This window comes from Mauremys reevesii, linkage group 3, assembly GCF_016161935.1.
Source record: "Mauremys reevesii isolate NIE-2019 linkage group 3, ASM1616193v1, whole genome shotgun sequence".
Lineage (NCBI taxonomy): Eukaryota > Metazoa > Chordata > Testudines > Geoemydidae > Mauremys > Mauremys reevesii.
This window is the reverse complement of record NC_052625.1, coordinates 92541583-92567647: the sequence shown is the minus strand read 5'-3', so window position 1 is coordinate 92567647 and position 26065 is coordinate 92541583. Positions and strand designations below refer to the sequence as shown.

The window sequence follows — 26065 nt, the reverse complement described above, 5'->3', positions numbered from 1 at the left end:
TGCATGTTTATTTCTTTCCCAATACAGTCTAAGAAATATCCAATGTAGGAGATTCCTATTTATGCAAGAAATTCTGGGCAACTTGTAGAACTGAAAGCCCTTGGAAAATTACAAATAGCACAACATTGTATCATATCTATTCATATCAATGCAATATACACCCCCATAAACAGCTTTCTGTGTTCTGTGGACACCATTAGTCCACAAAGCACTTCCTGGAAAAGATGTCTTAACTCTTGCAATTCCAATTGTAATGCGGTTACTGTATTTAATAAAATGCTTCTTTCTGAGATGTGACATTTTAAACAGCTGAAACTTATCTGCTCATTTTAGTTCACTTACAGGGAAAGCCAAGCATTAGTCAGGTTTAGAACAAAGATGTAGGTGTAAGGAGGGATGCAAATGAGTCACTGTCCACACTGTAAGTATGCACAAACTAGCTTTACGGGATTCTTGTGGTAGCACCTTGCACTGGCAGTCCAAAGCCCATTAAGTGTGTCTGTCTCTCCTGTTGCTATTCAGGAGAAACTGACTGACTAGCTGACTATACAGGGAAAAGAGTGAAAACTAACTATCCATAGGAAGTTGTCAAATGCACAAACAATAAAAGTACATAAGAAAAATATTTCTCTGACCTTTCAGGTACATAAAACTTCACTTGCAACAGTAGTCACAAGTTTCTTAGACAAGTGTGGTTTTTTAAATTGACAATGTCCCTTTAAGTTAGAACTGTTTAAGTTTCTCATTTAAACTACATACAGTTTTTGTACTGATTTAACTTGACCAGTTTAGCTAAGTCAGACCACATTTTTGTATGGACACACTTATACTGGTTTAAAGCTGTTTATATGGGTGTATATTGCATTGATATGAATAGATATGACACAATGTTGTGCTATTTGTAATTTTCCAAGGGCTTTCAGTTCTACAAGTTCTTAAAATTTATTAAGCCCAAATCTGTGATCCATGTTTCTTTGACATGAACACTTACATACTATTTTGATTCAAATAGTATCTCCTTAGCATATTGGGTCCAATTGTAGAAGTAGTTGCCAGTGCACATATACTGTACATAAGCCTGAGCATCCTTAAGCTGGATGCAGCCCTAGATAGGGCCTGAATCGAAATACACATCTGAATTGCAGATTGAACCCATCTTTCTAATAGGCTGAACACTCCAAACTTTGGGAAAGATCAGATTTGGATCCAGAGTCTGAACCTACACATCTAGCAGCATCTAGGTCTGGGGTTTGTCTCATCCCATTATATAGATGAAGTTCCAGGGTCATATTAATACAAAAGGGGTGGAAAGCTGACTATTTACATGTATCTCAGTTAAGCGATACAGGTCATCAGCATCAGCTTTCGCTCTTATGGTTAGAAATATGGTATCCTCACAATACCCTGTGTGTGTCTGTATATCGGATAGTTGAGCTCAAATATAGAACCTTTTTCTGTTTGGGAGGAGTTAAGGAGGAGACTCTTTCCCACACTTAGATCCTAGGATAGCAGAAAATGCTTTTGGCATGAAAGGAATGGTAACTGCTGTTTAAAGTACTAGAATAAGAAACTGGAGAAAGGGGTAAAAAGTGAGGTGGAAAAGTGTGCAAATGATACTAAACTGCTCAAGATAGTTAAGACCAAAGCAGACGGTGAAGAACTTCAAAAAGATCTCACAAAACTAAGTGACTGGGCAACAAAATGGCAAATGAAATTTAATGTGGATAAATGTAAAGTAATGCACATTGGAAAAAATAACCTCAACTATACATACAATATGATGGGGGCTAATTTAGCTACAGCAAATCAGGAAAAAGATCTTGGAGTCATCGTGGATAGTTCTCTGAAGATGTCCACGCAGTGTGCAGAGGCTGTCAAAAAAGCAAACAGGATGTTAGGAATCATTAAAAAGGGGATAGAGAATAAGAAGGAGAATATATTGTTGCCCTTATATAAATCGATGGTACACTCACATCTTGAATACTGCGTACAGATGTGGTCCCCTCATCTCAAAAAAGATATACTGGTACTAGAAAAGGTTCAGAGAAGGGCAACTAAAATGATTAGGGGTTTGGAACGGGTCCAACATGAGGAGAGATTAAAGAGGCTAGGACTTTTCAGCTTGGAAAAGAGGAGACTAAGAGGGGATATGATAGAGGTATATAAAATCATGAGTGATGTGGAGAAAGTGGATAAGGAAAAGTTATTTACTTATTCCCATATTACAAGAACTAGGGGTCACCAAATGAAATTAATAGGCAGCAGGTTTAAAACAAATAAAAGGAAGTTCTTCTTCACACAGCGCCCAGTCAACTTGTGGAACTCCTTACCTGAGGAGGTTGTGAAGGCTAGGACTATAACAGCGTTAAAAAGAGAACTGGATAAATTCATGGTGTTTAAATCCATTAATGGCTATTAGCCAGGATGGGGTAAGGAATGGTGTCCCTAGACTCTGTTTGTCAGAGAGTGGAGATGGATGGCAGGAGAGCGATCACTTGATCATTACCTGTTAGGTTCAGTCCCTCTGGGGTACCGGGCATTGGCCACTGTCGGTAGAAAGGATACTGGGCTAGATGGATCTTTGGTCTGACCCAGTACGGCCATTCTTATGTTCATGTTCTTTAGTGTGCAGTATTTTCAACCTCTAACCACTTAGAAAAAAATTCATGAGAGTTGGTGACACTGAGTGTGCATGGCTGGAAGGAAACTGTTATGCTTGCTCTCTAAAAATGCATCATTGATGGATTCTTCTTGGTATTCCACATTGCCACATAAATTGTTTTAATTTTTTTTATTATTGAGGACTGGCTGATGCAGTCTCTTTTTACAAGTGCCATTACTGAGTGCTAATTCTGGGCTTTCTTTTGCTTCCTGCAGGTTAGCACCAATGCGATTGTATACACTGTCCAAACGACACTTTGTCCTGGTCTTTGTTGTATTCTTCATTTGTTTTGGTTTGACAGTCTTCATAGGAATTGCAGGTAAGATTATTATTGTCTTTTTTTAAAAGCTATGGCTGTTTCTATACCTTAACTTGTGTAAATAACTAAGGGCTGGTCTACACTGGGGTGGGGGATCGATCTAAGATATGCAACTTCAGCTACGCTATTCGCGTAGCTGAAGTCCAAGTATCTTAGTTTGATTTACCTGGTCATTCTCACGAGTACGGGCGTCGATTTGGGGATCGATTTATCGCGTCTAGATGAGACACAATAAATCGATCCCCGATAGATCAATTACTATCCGGCGGTTAGTATAGACGTACCCTTATTCTCCACAGATTTGCTCCATTGTTAATGAGGCTAGTGCCTTGAGATCTCTGGAGCTTACTTAGCTGCAAGTCTGTATCTGGTGTTTACAGGTTTTTTCTTACATATGTATTGAATAGATTTCCTTGCTTAGTTGTACAGTTTCCGTACTGAAGTAGATGCTAATTAAGCAAATGGTACATTTAAGATTAGCTAAATGGAAGATTGATGTGTCTAAGAAGCCTTGGTCTGCTGATTACAGGTGGCTAATACCTGCATACATTTGGGATAGAAAAGCAACATATTAAGAGGAAGTATGGTGATTAAAGCACAGGACTGGATGTTAGAAATCTGGATACCGTTCATGGCTGTGGTATTACTCAAAGTGGCTCTGTGAAAAATGGCATCGTGTGGTGTTCCACCATCCGTCTCAATGACTCCATCTCAAATGTGTTCAGTTTACAAGTAAAAGGAGAGGCTTTCTATTTGTATGTGTGTGTGTAACTGTCAGCCCTGCAACTGCAAATTCAGCTTGAGATATGAGAATCAAACTGCATTCTTTAACTTGTGCAGCTTCAATAGTATAAACAATTTATCACTCATTTATACTAATGCAGCCCTGTTGTCTCAGATTATTCCCTTAGTTACAGCTGTCAAACCTTATTGCCTTCAGTGAGGATTACACAAGTGTAGCCAAGGAAAATAGCTGACTCTAATTAGAATACTGTGAATTGTTCTGATGCACAGGCCAGAAAATAATCCAGTTTATTCTTCCAGAGGTGTGTGCCTTCTGCAGAGCTGGCAGTAGTAAATACTTTGCAATAGTAAGTGAGTACACATGAGCAGATCTCTTGAATAAGAAGGTGGAGCTTTTTACTTAGAATCACACTTTATCCTCTCTCTGCCTCAGTCTTTCCATCTGTGAAATGGTGGGGATAATACTCTGCTTCCCCATAAGGGTGTTGAGAATTAATTAATTGTAATGCATTGGATGGAAGGTGCCGTAGAAATGCAAAATATTTTTGATAATACTATAAAGTGGGCAAACAGCTTTTCATTAATAAATAGTAACTGAGTCTCCAGTTTAAAATGTGGCCGAAGATCTATGTTACTCTGTGGGGGCCATGTTATGTTCCAGGATTTTGGAAGCTGAGGGTCACTAGTGAAATGGTGGTGGTCTTGAGAGTAGGGTCGGGGGTATCTATATCACAGAATCATAGAATATCAGGATTAGAAGGGACCTTTGGAGGTTATCTAATCTAGTCCAACCCCCTGTTCAAAGCAGGACCAATCCCCAACTATTATTTTTGCCCCAGATCCCTAAATGGCCCCCTCAAGGGTTGAACTCGCAACCCTGGGTTTAGTAGGCCAATGCTCAAACCACTGAGCTATCCCTTCCTTTGGCCAGTTAAACCTGTAACCAACCCATTGGGCTGCTGCTTGTGTACTAACAGGAGCTGCCTTATCAGCATTTCTAGTTAGCATTGCTGGAGTCTGCTGCAGACTGAGAGACTGTGTAGGAGAGTGTTCCTTTGAGCTCATATGTTATTGTGTTATTTTGGTAACATACTAGACAAGAATTCTAAATTCGTTCTGTCCATCCTGCAAATGACAAGCATGGAAACATTTTTCTGTTCAGTGCTGCTGAACTTTGCCACACTCAAAAGCTGCTTTAAAAAAATGAACAAAAAATAACAGTAGCATAAATGAGCAAAAATCAGCCATAAAATAGAGCTGTCTTAGATGCTGTTAGTTTGGTTCTGAAATTTTAAGAGAAACTAACTGCCATCATCTTCACACATAAGAGAGTGACATTGCTGGGAGGTGCCTGGGGGCAAATTAGGGCGATGCATTGTCCTTGCTATGGTTTTATGTAAATGTAGTTTTCAGATTACATCTCTTATGAACTATTAAGCAAGAAATGGGAATGACTTCATTAGAGCTGTTTCTGACTCAGCTAAATAATTGGGCCATATTCTTCTGTTATGTGTGCTACATTCAATTCTGATTATTTGATTGGGACTTGCAGGCATGTGACAGCTGACTTTGACTAATAATGGGAAAAGCAGTGCTCTCGTAAAAGCTGTTCAGGCCTAATGAATGACCGTTTTCAGTGTGGAATTTTGTTAGTGGTGTGTTGCATTGCATCTACTTGCATGTAGCTCTGATGATGTGGATGCCCCTGTCCCATGTAACTCTGCTGTTGTAAGGAATTCATGGTTCTTTGTACCCTGTTGGAAGTGTGGTCCGACCTTTGATTTTCTTCAGGAATTGGCAGTGCTGTGGGATTCTTATCCTCATAAGATTGCTTTGGCAGCCAGGTGTGCTGACAGGGCATGGACCCAACTCATTATTACATTGATTGATTTTTGCTTTTAAAAGGACTTACTTGACCTTGTGAGGAAAAACATTTGATCTACCTTATTATGCTCACTTGCAGAGTCCATATAATTCTTTTTAAAAGTACTTTCTGAGTGCATTTTGGTTTTAAAAACTAAACATCTAGCAGCACATTCCTGAGCAACCCTACAGAAAAAATCTGGTCTGTCTGCAAGAGGTTTTTTTTTCTTTTTCTTTTTCTTTTAAGCAAAGAAACTTTTCAGTTTGTTATTTAAGGGAAATGGGAGAAAATACTTGGGGGGGGGGAGAATTGTAAATTCTTGGTAAACCCCCAACTATTTTTTCAAAGTGCACCAGAAAAATACTATTCTTGATGATAAGACCCATAGTTCACATGCTGGTCATAACAAACACTTAGATACTTGTGTGAATACCTACCTGTGAAAAGAGAATATACAGCATTATGGGCTCTTAAGATGTGATATATTTTTTCACTAGTTGGTAGCACTAGATTTGTTTTACTCCATTATTAACAACCCCATGTTCTCTATATGGGGGAGGGGCATGCACAATGCAGTGCTCACTAGTTAAAGTTGTATGGCATTAGTGAATATCACACACACACACACACACACACACACACACACACACACACACACACACACACACACACACACACACACACACACACACACACACACACCTGAGCAGACTTAAAGAAGCAAGAAGGGGTGTGGGAGGGACTTGAGGGTATGTCTGCTTTCTCTCACTTGTACATTCCATTCCACACATCTAGTGTATTTACCTGCAGTACTGGGAGCTGAGCAGGAGCCTTATTCCTATGTGAAAGCAGACGTTCCTTTAATTAAAGATGTCTGCTGCTCTGATCTTTGTAACTCAGGACCTGGTTCTGATCTGTTGTCTCTAAGAGGCATCCATTCTCCTCCCCTTTTAATGGTTCTTTCATGCTAGTTCTGGTGAGTAAAGAATGCAGAAGAGATGCAAGTTGGCTTATGAAGATGCTGAGCTTGTTTTCTGTGCTGATAGAGTTTTTCTGCTCACCTATCTAAGTACTCCTTTAATAATTGGAGATATACCTATCTCCTAGAACTGGAATGGACCTTGAAAGGTCATCGAGTCCAGCCCCCTGCCTTCACTAGCAGGACCAAGTACTGATTTTTGCCCCAGATCCCTAAGTGGCCCCCTCAAAGATTGAACTCACAACCGGGGGTTTAGCAGGCCATGCTCAAACCACTGAGCTATCCCTCCACCAAATTCTGTAAAGGTTCATTTTCACTGTTTCTGTGAGGCTGAGTGTATAATAGTTTGTTCATTATTCTTTAGTTCCATGGCCAAAAGAGCCATTCAGTCTGCTACTTTAACAAATCAATTTAAATGTCACTTGTTGAAAACAACATCCCTATCTGCAGTAGAACCTCAATGAAACCATTCACATTTTTTTGTGTGTATAAGGATCAATTTATGTAAGGTTACGTTTATGTCATGGAGGTCATGAAAGTCACAGAATCCGGTGACTTCCAGAGACCTCCGTGACATTCTCTGCTTGCTTCAGTGCCAGGGGCTCCGGGACTCTGGAGCTGGCAGCAAGTGGGGCCCTGGCAGGGTTCCATTGACAGAGGCCCCCCTGCAAGGTTCCAGCAACAGGTGACAGGCTCCTGAGGGGGCCTCCTCAGGGTTCCAGCGACGGGGGACAGCCTCGTGCGCGGGGTGGGGGGACTGCCTCAGGTGAGTGGCTGGGAGTTTCCCATTTTCTCTTTGGGAAATATGATCACACTGCAGCTTCTAGCTCCCATGGATGCAGAGGGGGAACTCCACAGCTTCCAGCCACTATGGTGGTGGGGGAAACCATGGAGCCGCAGCAGCAAAAGTCACAGACAGGTCATGGCTTCCATGAATTTTTGTTTATTGCCTGTGACGTGTCTGTGACTTTTACTAAAAATCTTAGCCTTAATTATATGTAACCTAGACACAAACATAGGTAATTCCCTTCAACAGGCCAAGATGGTAAAAATCCAACACTCATTCCACAAAATATCATTACTGTAATCACAAGGCATGCAAATGATGCACTGGCTAGTCTAATGCTATAGGGCAACTTAAAAAGATCTCTCTTCTCTAATAATGCCTCCTCACTTCTACCTCTAGACCAGGCCTGCACAACTCGTAAAGTGGCAAGGGCCATATTAGTCCAAAGAAAACAGCTGAGGGCCGAACCCCGCCGACCTCCCCCTCCAGCGCCGCCCAGCCCCCCCGAAACACTCCCCCCTCCAGCACCTCCCGCCCCGCGGAAACAAACCCTCCTTCCCCAGTGCTGCCCCACCAAAACAGCGGTATTGAACCTTGGTAATATGTTATAGCAAGCCCCTAAGGTAGTATAATTAAGGTAAAAGGAAAATGTCTTTTTTGCTAGAAGTAGAATAAGATCATCCCCCCACTTTGTAATCAATTGCCCTGTTGAATGAGTGAGGTGTGACTGAGGAAGGCGTGGAAGACAGGTACCTCCAGACAGCTGCAACCCTTGGAGAGAGGATGAGAGCCAGGCCAGATCAATAGAACAGGTCAGCCACTGATTCCTCACTTGCCTCCTCAGCACCACACCCTCCCGGCTTGCCTACTCAGCCCCCAACACTGCCTGCTCACCTACTCAGCCCCCGGCTTGCCTACTCAGCCCCGACACTGCCCCCACCCCTCCGGCTCGCCTACTCAGCCCCTGCCACTGCACGCCTGCCCGCTCACCTCCTCAGCCCTTCCTCCCCCACCAGCTCACCTGCCCTCCCTGCCCCACTGCCTGCCCGCCGCCTCCTCAGCCCCCATCCTCCCCTGGCTTGCCTCACCCCCTGCCACTGCCCACCCACCACTTCAGCCCCCCTCCCTCACCCGCCGCTTGCCTACTCACCCCCCATGGGCCGCACAGTGAGCCCGCCTACTCATCCTCTGCGGGCCACACAGTGAGCCCACACGGGCCGCATGTTGTGCAGGCCTGATCTAGATACAGGTATTAACCACAGCACCAGTCTTTATTGGACAGTTACAAATAATTTATTAATCACAAATGTAGCAGAGTCAATTTATTAGTTGGGGTGGGCTATGAATTTTTAATAGGATTGTAAAAAAAAAAATGTAGTTGGAAGGAAATATCTAGAGTCTTATTTGAATGCATTTGTAGCATGTGGTAGAGTAGGGATCTGGGACTTGGCACTCCTGACTTCTAGCCCCTGTTCTGCAACTTAATTGTTAAGTGGCCTTGCATGGCTATCAAGGGACTTGCCCCTCAGTTTACACATCAGTACCCTTGTGTAATATTTGCCTGCTTCACTGGGATATTGCATAACTAATATTTGCAAAGTGCTTTGAATCCTGAGATTAAAGATACTTCAGACCTGTATAATTATCTTACTATGATGTCGTCATTTATGGATTTACTTCAGTACTGTCTTCTCTGCTTTTGACTATCATTTAGGTCCTAGTGTAATTGAATCCACTGCAGTAACAGCTACATTGAATAACTTAAAGGTAAGAACTACATTATATTGTTGTTACATGGCAGGCACTGATGACTTTATTTGGTAAAAAGTATTTTACTAATTTACACACATGCTTAAGTCAGATTTTTAAATGGAAAATTGTATCTGTGTGGTGTTGTGCTTTCCAACTTGCACGAGAATTCAGAATTCACTGGCTAAATTTTCTCAGATTAGTTCTTTATCCTGCCTCATGAGTAAAGCTCTGTGTTTGTCACAGAGGTCATGGATTCTGTGACCTCTGTGACTTGTGCAGTGGCTGGTGGGCCTGGCCCAGGGGCTGCCTGAGCAGCTTGGGCAGCCCCTGAACCCTCCAGCAGCAGGAGTTTGGGTGTGGGGGGCCTCAGGGCTGGGGATTGGGGTGCTGGGCAGTGCTTAACTGGAGAGGGGGTGGGCTCCCCTCCCTCAGCTCCTACCTCTATGTGCTGCCTCTGCTGGCAAGCACCGTCCCTGCAGTTCCCTTTGGCTGCATTTCCCAGCCAATGGGAGCTGTAGAATTGGGGCTTGGGGTGGAGCGGAGGCAGCAAGTGGAGCTCAGGAACCAGGTAGGGAGCCTTCTCCGCTCCCCCCAAAGCACCCGCACCCCCCCCTGCACCCACTGTGCCCCCTGGCCACCCCCCGAGCACCCTCCATACCATCCACGAGCACCCGCTGCACCCCCTGGCCCTTCCTCCCAGCACCCACTGTGCCCCCCCAGCACCTGCCGCACTGCTGCCCCCCCCAGGCCGTCCCCCTGAGCTCCCTCGGCTCCCCCACCGCGTTTTAGTCGGGGTATATAGTAAATGTCATGGATAGGTCACAGGCCGTGAATTTTCATTTACAGCCTGTGACCTATCCGTGACTTTTACTAATAATACCCGTGACTAAAACGTAGCCTTACTCATGAGTACCCAGCATTGGTTTCTAGTCTGTTAGTTCTTCTCCAGGCTGATAAGTTAGGGAGACCTGTGATAGGGCAGAGTTGCTTTGCAGCTGACACTGTGGCCAACCAAAGTGTGGGATTCCCTTGAGAACCCATGCATCGCTCTTTAGCCAAGAAAGACAACCACAATGTGCATCCTTAAGGGAGTGGGGTGGAGGGGAAATTGAAAGCAGAGAATTTAAAAAGTCCTCAATGAGGACTAACACCCCCACATCCATTTTCAATTCTGTCAACTGGAAGGAATGTTTTTTTTTCTTGGCAATTGTTCATTGGTAAGTGAAAGATATGAAATAAACACCTGAGATCTGGTATCCTAAAAGCAACCTTCATATCCTCACTTTCAAGGCTCTGCACTTTTCCTGCATCTTAGCTCTTGTTTTTTTCCTATATCCACTCCAGTTTTACCTTCGGCAGTAGTATGATGGGGGATTTGGGACAGTACTTAAATTGCTTTGAAATAATAAAGTTGTGTGTTCAATTTGTTGAGCCCTAAATGTTGTACCTGTGCTCTCTATATTTAACTTGCCACCTATGTATATTTGTTTTAGAGAACAGAAACCATTCTTATACACTTATTGTACCCAGATGAGCAGAGGTATGGCAAGGAAAAGCCAACCCTTTCTCTTCTACCACTGCTCCTTGTAAACTGTGAATCTAGACCAGAAGGGACCACTATGATCATCTAGTCTGATCTCCTGTATAAAACACAGGTAGTAAGACTTCCCTAAATTAATTCCTGTTTCAATTAGAGTATATCTTTTAGAAAAACATCCATTCAGAATTTGACCTATTTCTGCTTGCAGCTCGTACCTATTCATTTCTTATTTCATGATTTTAAAAGGAATATGAAAGTTTTAGAACGTCCATGGGGAAATGGCTGCCATTTTAATACACAAAGTTGAATAAGCTTGACATGTAGCAATTTGATGACCGAAACTCTGACTTTTGAAGTGTAGAAATAAACTACTTTTGGTACTTGATTTGAAAATATAAAGCTGTATTTCCTTTCTGTACTTGCATTCTCTTTGTTTAACTATTTGCTGCTGCTTTTATTTCTTTAAATACTTCTGTCTCTTCTTAATTCAAAGCTACACAAACTCTGTGTGCTGATAAAATTAAATTTATTCAAGGGTGTTGTTCACACCACCGGCACTGTACCGACAACTGATCATTTAATGGGTTAAAAAAAAACCATGCTTTTCTGTCAGAAGTGTAGAACGGTAACAGAAGTATTTATTTGTTGCATGTCCAAATGGCTAGTGCAGTAGGATGAACGTGAATTACCTCAAATGCTTCTTGTTTTCTTCCAGATGAGGCCATTTAAATTAAATTCAAAGCCATTGTCTACTTATAATCAGCAGCTGTGGCTGACATGTATGATTCAGCTGGATCAGCCTGATGGTAAGCACCTTGTCCAATTTATTATTTCAGAAAACTGATGTTATCCTGGAATTTTATTACAGTAGATATAACAAATCAATTACGGTTACAGTAGTTGACCTGTATTTCACTTAGCTGTCATGTATATTATCATGTAGTTTTACCTGGATCCAAAATGCATGGAAAAAACCCACCCATCACAATAAATATGCAGAACTTGACTTGTTAGCTAAGAATCTAAGGGAATGGCTGCAGGGAAATTTGAAAGTTGTTTGTTTGTTTTTTATACTTTTTGCTAAAGCAGTAGTGTTGTGTGTTTGTGTCTCTCTCTCTTTAGCTTCCTCTTTTTGGGATTAGACTAGTTGATGTTAGACGATATTGACTATAGATTAACACTCAGATTCTCACATCACATTATCAGGTATTGCTAATTGCACTGAATACCACACTGACTTCAATGGGAATTCTTGCCCAAGTCAGGAATGCAAGATTTTTCCTCTCTACTATAACAATGCATACCTGAATCCGCTTCAGTAAGATGGGAGTATTGCTGCACCTAGTAACTCTATTTGAGATTTCATTTCTGCATTTGTTTTGGACAACAACCTAATATTTTTCTCTTTAATTACAGAATCCAGCTTCAAAACAAATGTTACTATGACAGTTAAAATACGTGGTGTAGAAGAAAATGGAAGTTCATCGTTCATTAATAAACAAGTTTACAATCGGACGAGAATGCTGAACTGTGCACAAGTAAGTATTGTTTTTGAAACAACACTGATTGTAAAGGTTATTCTTTTAAAACTACTCGTGTGTTGTAGATGTGGGGAAAGTACCTGATAAGGAGGCCACAGGGGAAAACTTGCAGTAAGAGTTTGTCTACGTTATGCTTGCAGTTGTGCTAGTAATACTGTGTTTCTTGGATTTTGCTAGCAAGGTTGTAATATGGCTTCCTCCAGTTGTGTGGCATGACTTCTTTTGAGATCCATAGTAACCAGACCGTAATATAGAATACTTTTCAGGTTGTCAACAGCATGAATGGAACTGAATTACAGGAAAAAAAAAAATCCTTTCCACACTGGGAAAATGGTAAAACTCAGCTGGACATGACTGTGTTTAAACGCAGTTGTTGCTGGCACTGTTTTAGTATTAATGTGGACAGATCCTAAATGGAAGAATCAGAATACTGTAATATAGTCACTGCCTTGAGTCTGAGACAAAACATTATTCAGGCGTATTCATTTAAGGTTCTAAAGTTCTAGCATACCTTTTTGTCAGCATCTAAGATTTGAGTTAGTTTAACTTGAAGAGCCATGAAACTACAGCTCCTCATGAGTGAGACTTTCTTTAGAAGAATGATCTTAATTACACAGTGAGGACCATATATCGTAATTAGGGCCCTCCCAAATTCACCATCCATTTTGGTCAATTTCATGGTCATAGGATTTTAAAAATCGTAAATTTCATGATTTCACCTATTTAAATCTGAAATGTCATGGTGTTGTAATTGTAGGGGTCCTGACCCAAAAAGGAGTTGTGGGGGGGTCTCAAGGTAATTGTAAGGTGGGTTTCGGTACTGCTACCCTTACTTCTGCGCCGCTGCTGGTGGCGGCGCTGCCTTCAGAACTGGGCAGCTGGAGAGCAGTGGCTGCTGGCTGAGAGCCAAGCTCTGAAGGCAGAGCCATCACCAGCAGCAACACAGAAGTAATCTCAGTATTTTTAAGCAGATGGAGTAGGTAAAGACTGCATCTGTTCACCACAAACTGAACAGAACAACTAATTTCACAGAGATTACCAAACAGTTATAATGATGATCTCTTTCAAATCTGACTCCCAGGCTGGGTCAGGTTTGAAAGAGATGATCTGGAGGCGATATGCTCTGTATTCCCATACCAATCTCCTGAGCTATTAAGTCTCCACACTGTCACGAACAAAGCTCAGAAACACCTGCTTTCTCACCAATGGCAACTGAAATTGTTCAGGAGAGTACAGCTGTAGCCAGTATTTTACCTGGCTAGATGCTTCATAAAGGGCAGACCACTGAACAAAACCCCTGTCTCCCACCAGGAGGGCAGAGATCTACCAAGTCCCATGAAAATGGCGCTGCTGCCTCCAGAGCTGGGTCCTCAGTCAGCAGACGCCACTCTCTGGCCGCCCAACTCTGAAGGCAGCATCACAAAAGTAAGGGTGGCAGTACCATACCAAGCCATCCTTACTTCTGCGCTGCTGCTGACGGGGCACTGCCTTCAGAGCTGGGTGCCCGGCCACTAGCTCTGAAGGCAGCGCAGAAGTAAGGATGGCAATATCGTGCCTCCCTTCTAAAATAACCTTGTGACTCCACCCCCACCCCTTCACCGCAACTCCCTTTTGAGTCAGAAACCCCAATTTGAGAAATGCTGGTCTCCCCCGTGAAATCTGTATAGTATAGGGTAAAAGCACACAAAAGACCAGGTTTCACGGTGGGAGATCAGATTTCATAGTTCGGGATGTGTTTTTTCACAGCCGTGAAGTTGGTAGGGCCCTAATCATAAGTCAGATATTCTGGACTTGACATTTTTTCCTGTCTCGGCTGGATTCTTTTTTTTTTTCTTTTAAGTCCCCAAGCATTAGTTAGCCTTTAGGCTGACTCAAGTCAGTTGAATCTTGCACACTCCATTTCCCCCTTCCTCTTGCAATCCTTCATTACTGATCGTATTTCTTTAAGAATTTCAGTATAGAAGGGTTTTAGAGGAGTGTGAGACCCACCCTGTCCTGCCAACCTGTGACCCAAAAATTCCCCCAAATTCTCCTCTGTCCCATCAGGCTATTTCTTTGGAAGTCTTAGTGAAATATTTCAAATATTTGTAACATGTGAGTGTGTTAAGAGATGCTCTGTCTCTGCTTGGTCACTTTGTCTCACTTACACGTGGGCATTCTGAATGTTTTGAATGTCTTAAGTCAGTCTAGATGCTGCTTCTAGTTTTCTGGCTTGTGATCCCCCTCTACAAGATGTAAAAAAGAAAATAATAAAAAGATTAGGTAAAATGTTCAAAAGTGCCTAAATGACTTATGAACCCAAATCCTATTGACATTCATTGGTTAGGCTCCTAGTCATTTAAGTGCTTATGAAAGTTTCATGCATTATCACAACAGTATCGTGCACCTTCTGTTTCTCTTGGTTCTGTTGACTCACTTTGACAGCAACAGAGACTAGAGGACAGTCTGGCATCTTTCATAGATTCTGTGGCCAGAAGGGACAACTATGATGATCTAGTCTGACCTGCATAACCCAGGGCCTAGAACGTCCCCGAAATAATTCCTGTTTGAACTAGAGCATATCTTTTAGAAGAACATCCAATCTTCATTTAAAAATTGCCAGTGATGAAGAACCTTCCACAACCCTTGGTAAAAATTGTTCCAAAGATTTATTACTCTCACTCTTTCAAGAGTAGTCTCTTCCAAAAACCAGTAAAGTGTCTATACTATATACATGTTGAAAGTTAGATTAACTCTGGGTCTTACTCAGTAACATTGAACTCTGGATGACTAGTCAGGACCAATGGGAAAGATAATAAATGTCATTCACCTGACCAGTGTCTGGAAATTAGTTTCTTTCTACCTAGATTTCCATTGCTAGTTGTGAAAGGAATTGAAGTACCAGAGTGTATCTCTTCCCCTGCATTCTTCCAGTTCCCAGCACTGTCCTGGGAGATATCCACTGAAATGTTACAGCTGTTGGAGTTATACCTTTGCACCCTGCACAAGTTTCTATTTGCAGGGCCGTTCCTAGTAATTCTGGGGCCCTGCGCAGCCCCCCCTGCGGGGGGTGTGGGGCCCAGGCCTCCGTGGGGGCATGGGGCTGGCTTGGGGGGCAGCGGGGAACCACCCCCTAGCACTCACTGGCGGCGCGGCTGGGGCTGGGTTGCTGCACTTCCCGCCACTGGTGAGTGCAGGCCCGGCCCTGCTGCAGAGCTCAGGGGAGTGGGGGTGGGGCTGAGGCAGGGCTGGGGCAGGGAATGGGCGGAGCAGGGAAGAGCCGGAGGAAGCTGGGGAAGAGCCAGAGCAGCGGCTGGAGCAGCATGCAGCTCCACAGGGCATCAGGAAATTTGGTGCCCCGAATTTCCTGGTGCCCTATGCAGCTGCATACTTTTCATGTGTATAAGCACGGCCCTGTGTATTTGTACTGCAATCTTGTTGGTTGAAATGGAGACTGCTTACAAATGGGCAGACTTAAGAACATAAGCCTTTCTTACTAGGTATAGATAAGGCCCTACCAAATTCACGGTCATGAAAAACACATCATGGACTGTGAAATCTGGTATCCTACCATGAAATCTGGTCTTTTGTGTGCATTTACCTTATTTTTTAGGTGACATATCTGAGGAAGTGTCATTGAGATGTCATTAGAGGAAGTTTTGGAACAAATTGATAAACTAAACAGTAATAAGTCACCAGGACCAGATGATATTCACCCAAGAGTTCTGAAGGAACTCAAATGTGAAATTGCAGAATTTCTAACTGTAGTCTGTAACCTATCCTTTAAATCAGCTTCAGTACCAAATGACTGGAGGATAACTAATGTGATGCCAATTCTTAAAAAGTTCTCCAGAAGTGATCCCGGCAATTACAGGCCAGTAAACCTGACTTCAGTACCGGGCAAACTGGTTGAAATCATAGTAAAGAACACACAGACACATAGATGAACATAATTTGTTGGGGAAGAGTCAACATGATTTTTGTAAAGGGAAATCATGACTCCCCAATCTACTAGAATTCTTTGAGGGGGTCAACAAGCATGTGGATAAGGGGGATCCAGTGGATATAGTGTACTTAGATTTTCAGAAAGCCTTTGACAAGGTCCCTCACCAAAGACTCTTCAGCAAAGTAAGCTGTCATGGGGTAAGAGGGAAGGTCCTCTCAGGGATTGGTAACTGGTTAAAAGATAGGAAACAAAGGGTAGGAATAAATGGTCAGTTTTCAGAACGAAGAGAGGTAAATAGTGGTGTCCCCCAGAGGTCTGTACTAGGCCCAGTTCTATTCAATATATTCATAAATGATCTGGAAAAAGGGGTAAATAGTGAGGTGGCAAAATTTGCTGATGATACTAAATTGCTCAAAATTGTTAAGTCCCAGGCAGACTGCGAAGAGCTACAAAAGGATCCCTCAAAACTGGGTGACCAGGCAACAAAATGGCAGATGAAATTCAACGTTGAAAATGCAAAGTAATGCACCTTGGAAAAAATCCCAACTATACATATAAAATGATGGGGTCTAAATTAGCTGTTACAACTCAAGAAAGAGATCTTGGAGTAATTGTGAATAGTTCTCTGAAAATATCCACTCAGTGTGCAGTGCCAGTCAAAAAAGCGAACAGAATGTTGGGATTCATTAAGAAAAGGATAGATAAGACAGAAAATACCATATTGCCTCTGTATAAATCCATGGTACGCCCACATCTTGAATACTGTGAACAGATGTGGTCGCCCCATCTCAAAAAGATATCTTGGAATTGGAAAAGGTTCAGAAAAGGGCAACAAAAATGATTAGGGGTATGGAACAGCTTCCGTATGAGGAGAGATTAATAAGACTGGGACTTTTCAGCTTAGAAAAGAGACGACTAAGCAGGGATATGATAGAGGTCTATAAAATGATTACTGGTGTGAGGAAAGTAAATAAGGAAGTGTTATTTACTCCTTCTTATAACACAAGAAATAGAGGTCACCAAATGAAAATAATAGGCAGCAGGTTTAAAACAAACAAAAGGAAGTATTTCTTCACACAACACACTGTCAACCTGTGGAACTCCTTGCCAGAGGATGTTGTGAAGGCCAAGACTATAACAGAGTTCAAAAAGGAACTAAATAAGTTCATGGAGGATAGATGCATCAATGGCTGTTAGCCAGGATGGACAGGGATGGTGTCACTAGCCTGTGTTTGCAGGAAGCTTGGAATGAGCTACAGGGGATGAATCACTTGATTACCTGTTTTGTTCATTCCCTCTGGGGCCACCTGGCATTAGTCACTGTCGGAAGACAGGATTCTGGGCTAGATGGACCTTTGGTCTGACCCAGTATGGCCGTTCTTATGTTGTTATACTATACAGATTTCAGTGGGGAGACCAGCATTTCTCAAATTGGGGGTCCTGACCCAAAAGAGGGGGTTGCAAGGTTATTTTAGAGGTGTTGCGGTATTGCTACTCCTACTTCTGTGCTGCCTTCAGAGCTAGGCGCCTGGCCAACAGCCACTCATCTCTGGCCGTCCAGCTCTGAATACCATGCCACCCTTAGACCTGCGCTGCTGCTGGCAACAGCTCTGCCTTCAGAGCTGGGCTTCTGACCAGCAGCTGCCAGTCTCCAGCTGCCCAGTTCTGAAGGCAGCGCTGCCACTAGCAGCAGCAGCAGCACAGAAGTAAGGGTAGTAGTTCTGTAAACCCCCCTATAATAACCTTGCGACTCCTGTACAACTCCTTTTTGGGTCAGGACCCCTACAATTACAACACTGTGAAAATTCATATTTAAATAGGCGAAATCATGAAATTTATTATTTTAAAATTCCTCTGACTATGAAATTGACCAAAATGAACCGTGAATTTGGTAGGGCCCTAGGTATAGATGATATATTGTGCAATTACTTGAAAATTACCACAGCATGGCGAACTAATCTGCTGGATAATCAGGGGGAAATAGTGGATTGAGCAAAGATAGCCTAGGGCACTTCTGCTGCTGCTGAGTTGTTGGAGCATTTAATTGCTCATGTGTTTACAGTTTTTGGTTTCATAGGTACAAAGGCATATAAATATCCTTCATTGAGTGCTAACCTTTTTTGGAAAGGTTAGAATTTTTCTGATATTCTCCTTAGCTCTCTGGCACTGAAAGAAAGAATAGCACACAGACAAATCTAAAACTAATGTCACTTATTTGGGGGCCCCTCCACTCCTCAGAAAAACATTGTTGGTGATTCTGTGCATTTTTAGTTGGCTGTGGAGGATGTGATTTCCTTGTGCTGTATATTAATGTGGGTTAAGAAGTGACCCACATTAACATTTTTTAAAAAGTCGGTATAAAGTTCTCTGATCCTTTGCTTTGATATCCTCAGCAGAACCTCATACCGCTTCAGAGCCAGACAGATTTTTAGTGTTTTTAATCGATAACTATCTCAAAGTGAACGATAACACAACAGAAGACATCAAAGATCAGAAATTTATAATATATAAATAAAAGCAGCCATTTCTTAAGGAAGGCTTTCAAGTTTTATGCATACATCAAATTAAAAAAAACCCCTTTTTGTCTTTTGCAGGTCATCTTTTAAAAAAAATAAAATTAATGGTACTAGGAGATCTTAAACTTAGATACTGAGAAATATAGCTGTATTTTGACTGATGGGCAGTTGACACCCATTGAACTTTTACTTCGAGTGCCTTAAATAAATTCCTTTGGAATCTCTCTCAATCTCCTTATTTGTTTATCCATTATAACTTCTCTGTTAGTCATTTTTTTGTAATTGAATCATAATGTGTAAGCCCTTAAATATAAATTACAGCATAAAGCACTTATGAGATATTCTGACTCTGTGTGTTTTCATAGAAATGTGCCGAAATCATTGTGGTTCACCTTGGCTACCTGACTTACACTCAGTACGAAGTCATTGTTGGTTTTGAGGATCTGAATAAGCTGATGTACCCCATCAAGAATGTGAATTTCACAGTAAGTGAACAGTATCATGCTAGCAAAAAAAAAAAAAAAATCTTCAGTTTTAATTATTGTTGTGGAAGGCTACTTTAACCATAGTAAAATGTACGTCATTTCCCTTTTGAAGGTGAAACACTTGCACAGAGAACGTGTGGAGGCTAAGGCCCTATCCTCACTGAGATTGTAAACATATTTTATTTGCCGTTGTCGAAGTTCTAGCACAAGTTCCCTGACTAGTGTGGGGAAGAACTCTTCTGTCAGAACTGTTATGAACTTGTGCTTACCTAGAGTGGTAGTCTGTAGTGCTGTTCTCTAGAAATCTTTATTAGCCCTTGGAAAGCCATACTAACACCCAGCTAGCAACAGCTGTTCAAACATGATTACAGCTAGAACAGTTCTGCTTAGTGTGGATAAGGAAAGCCTGTTCAGAAAGCCGTTCTATATTTTCTTACGAAGCACACCATTGAAAAAAACTTGAATGCACATGTGAAACCCATGTCTTGTTCTTACAGCTCTGAACTCAAGCACTGCTAAGAAATAACTGTAAAATGGAAAAGCCTCCTGGCTATTATCATACAAATAGGCAATCCAAAAATTGCATTTCTGTTATTCCCATGTTCAACTGATTGCAGTGTTGGGATGTGAGCTCACAAGAAATGTCTCGTTTAAACAGGTTAATATGTGAATTCAAATCTTACATCCCCAAACATATACTGGCCTTTTACAACTGTTATGGTAGGTGTATTGAGATTAGTAGGATTTCTCCAGACTTTCCAAAAGCATATGGGATTAGAAAATTATCATTGCAGGAAATTCTTGATTGGGTTTTTGTTCTTGTTTTTGTTTGGGTTTTTTTGCACACACAGTGTTGGGAGGAAAGGAAAAATACACTCAAGACAAGCAGAGCCATTCTCCCCGAAGAAATATGCTGAGTGTAAACCATAGTGTACAAAGATGACTTGCAAAACAAAATGTTTATAGTACTTCACCAATTTGTGCTGAGTGACTCCAAAGCCAATATACAAAAAGGAACTTTGAAGTTGATCCCGCCTATGCTGCTGCAGGCCAGGTGTATATTCCAGCAGTGGTTGCTGTGCTGTGATATTCCAACAAATAGCATTCTGTGTGTCACAGCTGCTAGCATGCAGGGACCTAAAATGAAAAGGCAAAATATTAGTTTTTAGTTCTTTATACACTGAATGCACCTCTTTGCTGGGTAAGTGGAGAGTATTCAGCACATTAGTGAAGCAATAGAGCAGGGGTGGCCAACCTGTGGCTCTGGAGCCACATGTATTCTTGAGAAGTTTAATATGCGGCTCCTTGTATAAGGCCCAACTCCGGGGCTGGAGCTTCAGGCACCAATTTACCAATGTGCCGGGGAGTGCCCCCTGCTCAACTCCTGGCTCTGCCACAGGCCCTGCCCCCAGTCCTCCCCTTCCCGTGCCCTCCCCTGCACCTGCCATGCCCTTGCTCCTCTCAGAGCCTCTGTACTCCATGAAACAGCTGATCGGGAGGTGCAGGGAGGGAGGTGGAGGTGCTAATTGGTGGGGCTGCCAGTGGGCGGGAGACGCTGGGAATGGGGGTAGGGGAGTGGATATGGGGCTGCTGACGTATTACTTTGGCTCTTTGGCAATGTACATTAGTAAATTCTGGTTCCTTCTCAGGCTCAAGCTGGCCATCCCTGCGATAGACTTTATCATTTTGCTTTGCACATGACCTTTAAGGCAGCTTTGCAAAACTCTGCTTGCCCAGAGTCTCTAGTATCCCCAGCTGAAATTGCACAGTGTGTAGCATAGTGGGGCTCTGTAATGTAGTGCAAAATAAATGGTGCCTGATCTAAAGAGCTTTCAGTCTAAATAGTCAATACAGACAAAGAGGGAAACCAGTGACATACAGAGGTGAAGTGACTTGCCCAAAGTCACACAGGGGCCAGAGAGGGTTGGTGAGTAGATTTTTTGTGCCTGGGCTTGTACATTTGTATAACCATTTTTATAACCATTTTCCAAGTCTCCTTTAAAGTCTAATATGTGGACCACAGAATAACTTAAACCCTGATCCTTTGTAAAAGTTTATATAAGCTACATTTTATCCATAATATCTGTTATGGGGGAGGAAATTAAGTTAGTCGTGCGTTTTTAGAACTTGCTTTCCTTTTTCCTGAGGCAAAAACCAGGTGAAGGAGAAATAAATGAGCTAATTAGCAATCATTCATCTCTTCTTAATTTAGCAAATTTAGTCAGCTACAAACATGCATAGTCTTCAAAAATAAAGAAGCTTGCAGTGGATTGAGTCAATTGATGAATTTACTGTAAAGTCTTAAACAAAGGGAAGTTAACCTATGTTGGTTTCATCCTCTTTTTTTGCCTTAGTGTGTGGTTTGTCACGTATGATAACACTTTGAGAATGTACCATGCTTCTTCTTTATCCTGTAAGTTAATACCAAGCATGAGGAACAGTAGGCTGCTTTAGCTCTATTTTTATTTATTGAAATTTTCATAACAATATCGAGGTTGGAGGAGGCAGCGAGGCATGAATTAGCCTTAATCTTTCTAAGGTAGTGCAGTGGAATTTGCAATGGCTTGACCGTTAAACTTGAGAAAGCCAGTGGATTCATCTGTAAGACTTTTATGCAATATTGTGTCTGCAAGTACTAGTAATTTGTTATGTTATGCAAATTCTATCAGCTTCCTCTTAATATGATGATTTATCTTTTATTATCTTGTAGTGGAAAACCTACAACCCATCTTTTTCACAAGTGGAAATCTGGTTCCGATTTGTCTTTGTAGTTCTTACTTTCATGGTCACTGTGAGTACAGTCTCTTACTTAACTTTTTTGGAGGGTTGGGGATAGGTGTGCAGGTGGCCTGTTCAACTGCTACCCAGTTCTGTGTTTGGTATCCTAGCTCTCAACATTAGCAAAGCCTCCTACTGTGCATGTGCAAAACCATTTTAAAAAATACTTATAATTCAGTTTGTGCTTTAAAATTTCTGCAAACAATGGAAGGGTTTAGTTGAACCTGAATTTTCAAGTCTAGTCGTGTTTGAGTGTTTTTTGGATTGGGTGGTATTGCAAATGGGGAAAATCATATACTTTGTACAACTCAAAATGGTTGAAAGAATATTGCTCAGACTTTCAAGAAAAAACTCACCTCGGGGTTGAGACCAAGTAATGAAATATTTCTGAAAAACTGGAGTGGAAAATGTCTGACAAGGAACGAAAACACTGGGTTAGAATGAAAGTCCTAATGTAATTTTGAATGTAGTGGGTGCTGCTACACACTTTCTAGAAGTGTGTGTGTGTGTGTGTGTACAAACACCTCTTTTATCAAGTAACAATGAATGTGGTACATGACCTGACCTCTCAGTGAAATTTGTTGGCTAGCTTACGCAGATATCAGTATGTTGTTATAGTCTGTATAGTAATATCAAACAGTAAGTTGGCAGCATCACACACGTGATGCTGGTTTCCATTTTAGGCTGTCCCAGAGGTTAAGTGACTTGCTCAAGGTCACACAACATATCAGAATGACAAATAGAACCTTGGAGACTTGACTCCCAGTGATAAAATCTTACTCAAAAGGAAGTGTGCTCTGTTGAGTACATTGTTAGTGTATTAGTCTCTGTTAGCTCTGCTAAGGTGAGGAAGGACAAGATAGATGAAGGTTGATGTATGTAATATAGTAACTGGCAGTTGCCAATCAATTTTTTTTCTTTTTTTGCAGTGTCTGTTTGCACATTCTCTCCGGAAATTTTCCATGAGGGACTGGGGAATTGAACAGAAATGGATGTCCATCCTCCTTCCCCTGTTGCTGCTTTATAATGGTATTTGTGTGTGTATATATTTTTGTAGGGTTCTTTTACAGTCAGCTTGGCCCCTTTAAAATATGTGACTGCTTATAAAAATTCAGCCATGTACTCATTTGAATTTCTTTAAAAACATACAAATAAATCCTTTCTTTTCAATAGGCCAGACACCATGATAATCAGATGGGTTTCATTTCCTTTCAGTCTTTCAAATAAATGTTGTTCCTGATTGTTTAAAATTCTGAATCAGATAAATGTTGTATTATCTGTTTTAAAGGTGGTAGTATTATCCAGCCTCTGCATTTAACCGAGCATCTCTCTGGAGGCACTGAGATACCAGTGGCTCCTCAATTAAGCATGGAGGCTGCTTTTAGTCTCTAGCTTGTAAACCAAGCCAAATTGCTAGAGAGATCCAGTAGATATCAAAATAGCATTTGGCCCTGTAATGAGGTGTACTGGCCCTTTTAAGAGGGGGCCCAGAGGACCCTGTTCCAAGGAATTTGAATGAACCAAGGCCCAGGAAGTGGCATGGTGGCAGAAGAGAGGAGACTGTCCCAGGGAATTAGAAGTTGTGTGGGAGGAAAGCACCAGGACACAGTTCCTTTAAGGTCCCAGACCTTGTATTGTAGGGTGGGGCAGGGCTCGTCTCACTTCCAGGCAGTTAGGAGGAGCTCTTCACAGGAGGCCAGTGAATAGACTGCCTTCTCCCTCAGAACAGGGGAAAGACGTTAACAGGAGAAGGAAGCCAGAGCTGGAAAGCTAAAATCTAGGGAGAGACAGTTATGAGAAGCAACCTTGTGAAGAGCAGGCTATGGATGGCAGAAGAGCCAGAGAGAAGTATGAACCTTTGGATTGCAGTGATGGACTTTATTGATGCGACTGTTTGTGGGCATTAAACCAGCCACAGCTGGAGTCTGTGGGGAGTCTGTAAGTGGTCCCGATGAGAGAGAACAGAGGGGGCTTGCTGCAAAGGGAACTCTGGCCATGAGGGACTGCTCAGGCAGCAGCAGCTGTGTTACATGTCCCCAGAACTTTAACACTAGAACTACACTGAGACCTGACTTTAGGCAACCAGCAAGAAACAGTTGTGTAGTAGGTGCCCTCTAACTAAAGGGCTAACAAAACACAAATTCTACTGGAAATCTTGGGGAAAATCTTAATGTGATTACTTAGCACAGGGAGGAATACCTGTTGGAGGTGCCTTGTATTTGTTATGAACTTTCAGATTCAGCCAACTGCAGTGCCACTTACTTGTTAAGATTTTGAAAAATCTGCTTGTTTTCTGAAGACCCTTTGGGTTTTTTTCCTCCTTTGATTAATGGGTAAAATTGAAAAAGAAAAGAAAATTCTATGATTTTTCTTCCATTCTGTTACAGATCCATTTTTCCCCCTCTCATTTTTGGTGAATAGTTGGTTTCCTGGAATGCTTGATGACCTCTTTCAGTCTGTTTTTCTGTGTGCATTGCTGCTGTTCTGGCTCTGTGTCTACCACGGGATACGAGTGCAGGTAAGGAGAGTACTTGCTGCAGAGATGTTAGTATTAATTCAGTTTTGCATTATGTAGTTTTAATTTTTCTCCCTGATTTATGTGGTACACTTTTTCCAAGCTGTTAACAAAATGAAATCATGCCTAATGTGAAAGTGTTCACAAAACTCATTCTATACACAGTGTAATGTGACTTTTTATTCTGTCCCGTATGCTAAACTCATTTCTTCCATTTTATTTCAGATCAGTTGTTTTATATATTCTAGCTCATTGTTTAATGGATTCACAGAGTAACAAAGCCTGATGTAGTGTTGTACTGTTTGCATTATGACTTGAATATGTGATTTGTGGTTAGCCATTTGGGTGCTTTGTCCCTTGTGCTAGGGAAGAGACAGGGCTCTGTTACAGAGCAGTGTTTTTCCACCTTTTTGATACCAAGGATCGGCTTGCTGCCTTCCTTAAACTGTGTCAGAGAGATCTCAGGGACCGGTGTAGAGAATGCTGTCATGTGACTTTGAGGCTAAAATGATTAGCAGTGAAATACTGAGCTATTCTGGCACAGCCTTATTGGCGTGGTTCACACCTCTCAGCTCTTATTCTAGACTAGTTGCAGAGCAACGCTGCGGTAGTTTCCACTTGGTTCATATTTGGAAAGCTATTTTTTTGCAACCATACATATTATAATCTTAAAAAAAAAAAAAAGGAGAACTCAAATTCTGGAGCAAATTTTATGGAAAAAAGTGGATTTTGCAGCTGCAGAATCAGTGAAGTGCATCAGATCTTGTAATATCCTTACTTTGTTTTAACATACATGTGATTATAACATTTTTTATACACTCGGTAGTGAGCTTTGGATCTTACAAAATAAATTGCAGATGCTGCTTTTTTTAAAAGCACTTTGGAAGTGAACCCGAAGTATGGCTTGTAACAAAGCGGCCTTAGGCAGGACACTACTGAGAGTATCAATTCAGGAACAGTTGCTTAGAGCAGGGCAGTTACAGCCCAAGGCTGGGGTTCCTTCGCCGCTGAAGCACACCAAACCAGCCAAACAGAGAGGACTTCGGTTTTACCCCACTGGCTAACCAGAAGTCATGCAAGCAATTCCTCAGACACTCCAGTTCCCAGTGTCACCACCAGCGCCACTCCTTATGGGGATGAATGGTTATGAAAACCAATATCCCAGTAAAAGAAAAAAGGTTCTCCCGATCCCAAAGGACCAAGCTCCAGACCTAGGTCAATATACCAGTCAGATCTTACCCAAAATCATGCTGTTGCCAATCCTTTAGAATCTAAAGGTTTATTCATAAAAAGAAAGACATATAGATGAAAGTTAAAATTGGTTAAATGGAATTAATTACATACAGTAATGGCAAAGTTCTTGGTTCAGGCTTGTAGCAGTGATGGAATAAATTGTTAGCTTAAGTAAAGTCTCTGGGGCACATCCACAGCTTGGGTGGGCCATTCAGTCCATTGTTCAGAGCTTCAGTTTGTAGCAAAGTTCCTCCAGAGGTAAGAAGCAGGATTGAAGACAAAATGGGGAAGATGCAGCTGCCTTTTATAGTCTCTTGCCATGCGGCCTGTGCTTCCTTTGTTCCAAAAACAAGCTGCCCAGCACATGGCCTGAAAGCCTTAGAGTCCTCTCTGTAGGCATGACCCAGCATGCCTTGCTGAGTCAT

The 26065-nt window shown here is 41.9% G+C and overlaps 1 protein-coding gene across 6 annotated transcripts in view; it reads left to right on the top strand.

Moving 5' to 3' along the window:
• The window catches only part of TMEM181 (transmembrane protein 181), a 58138-nt gene that overhangs the window by 17989 nt on the left and 14084 nt on the right, over nt 1-26065 (top strand). For 5 of the 6 annotated variants that reach the window (XM_039531035.1, XM_039531039.1, XM_039531038.1 and 2 more), the window contains exons 2-9: nt 2878-2981; nt 9070-9122; nt 11363-11453; nt 12064-12185; nt 18995-19114; nt 21825-21905; nt 22822-22921; nt 24280-24410. In XM_039531035.1, the coding sequence (XP_039386969.1) occupies nt 2878-2981; nt 9070-9122; nt 11363-11453; nt 12064-12185; nt 18995-19114; nt 21825-21905; nt 22822-22921; nt 24280-24410 (802 nt within the window). Of the gene's footprint in view, nt 1-1167; nt 1242-2877; nt 2982-9069; nt 9123-11362; nt 11454-12063; nt 12186-18994; nt 19115-21824; nt 21906-22821; nt 22922-24279; nt 24411-26065 lie in introns of all 6 variants that reach the window. The other variant, XM_039531036.1, reaches the window with a different exon arrangement.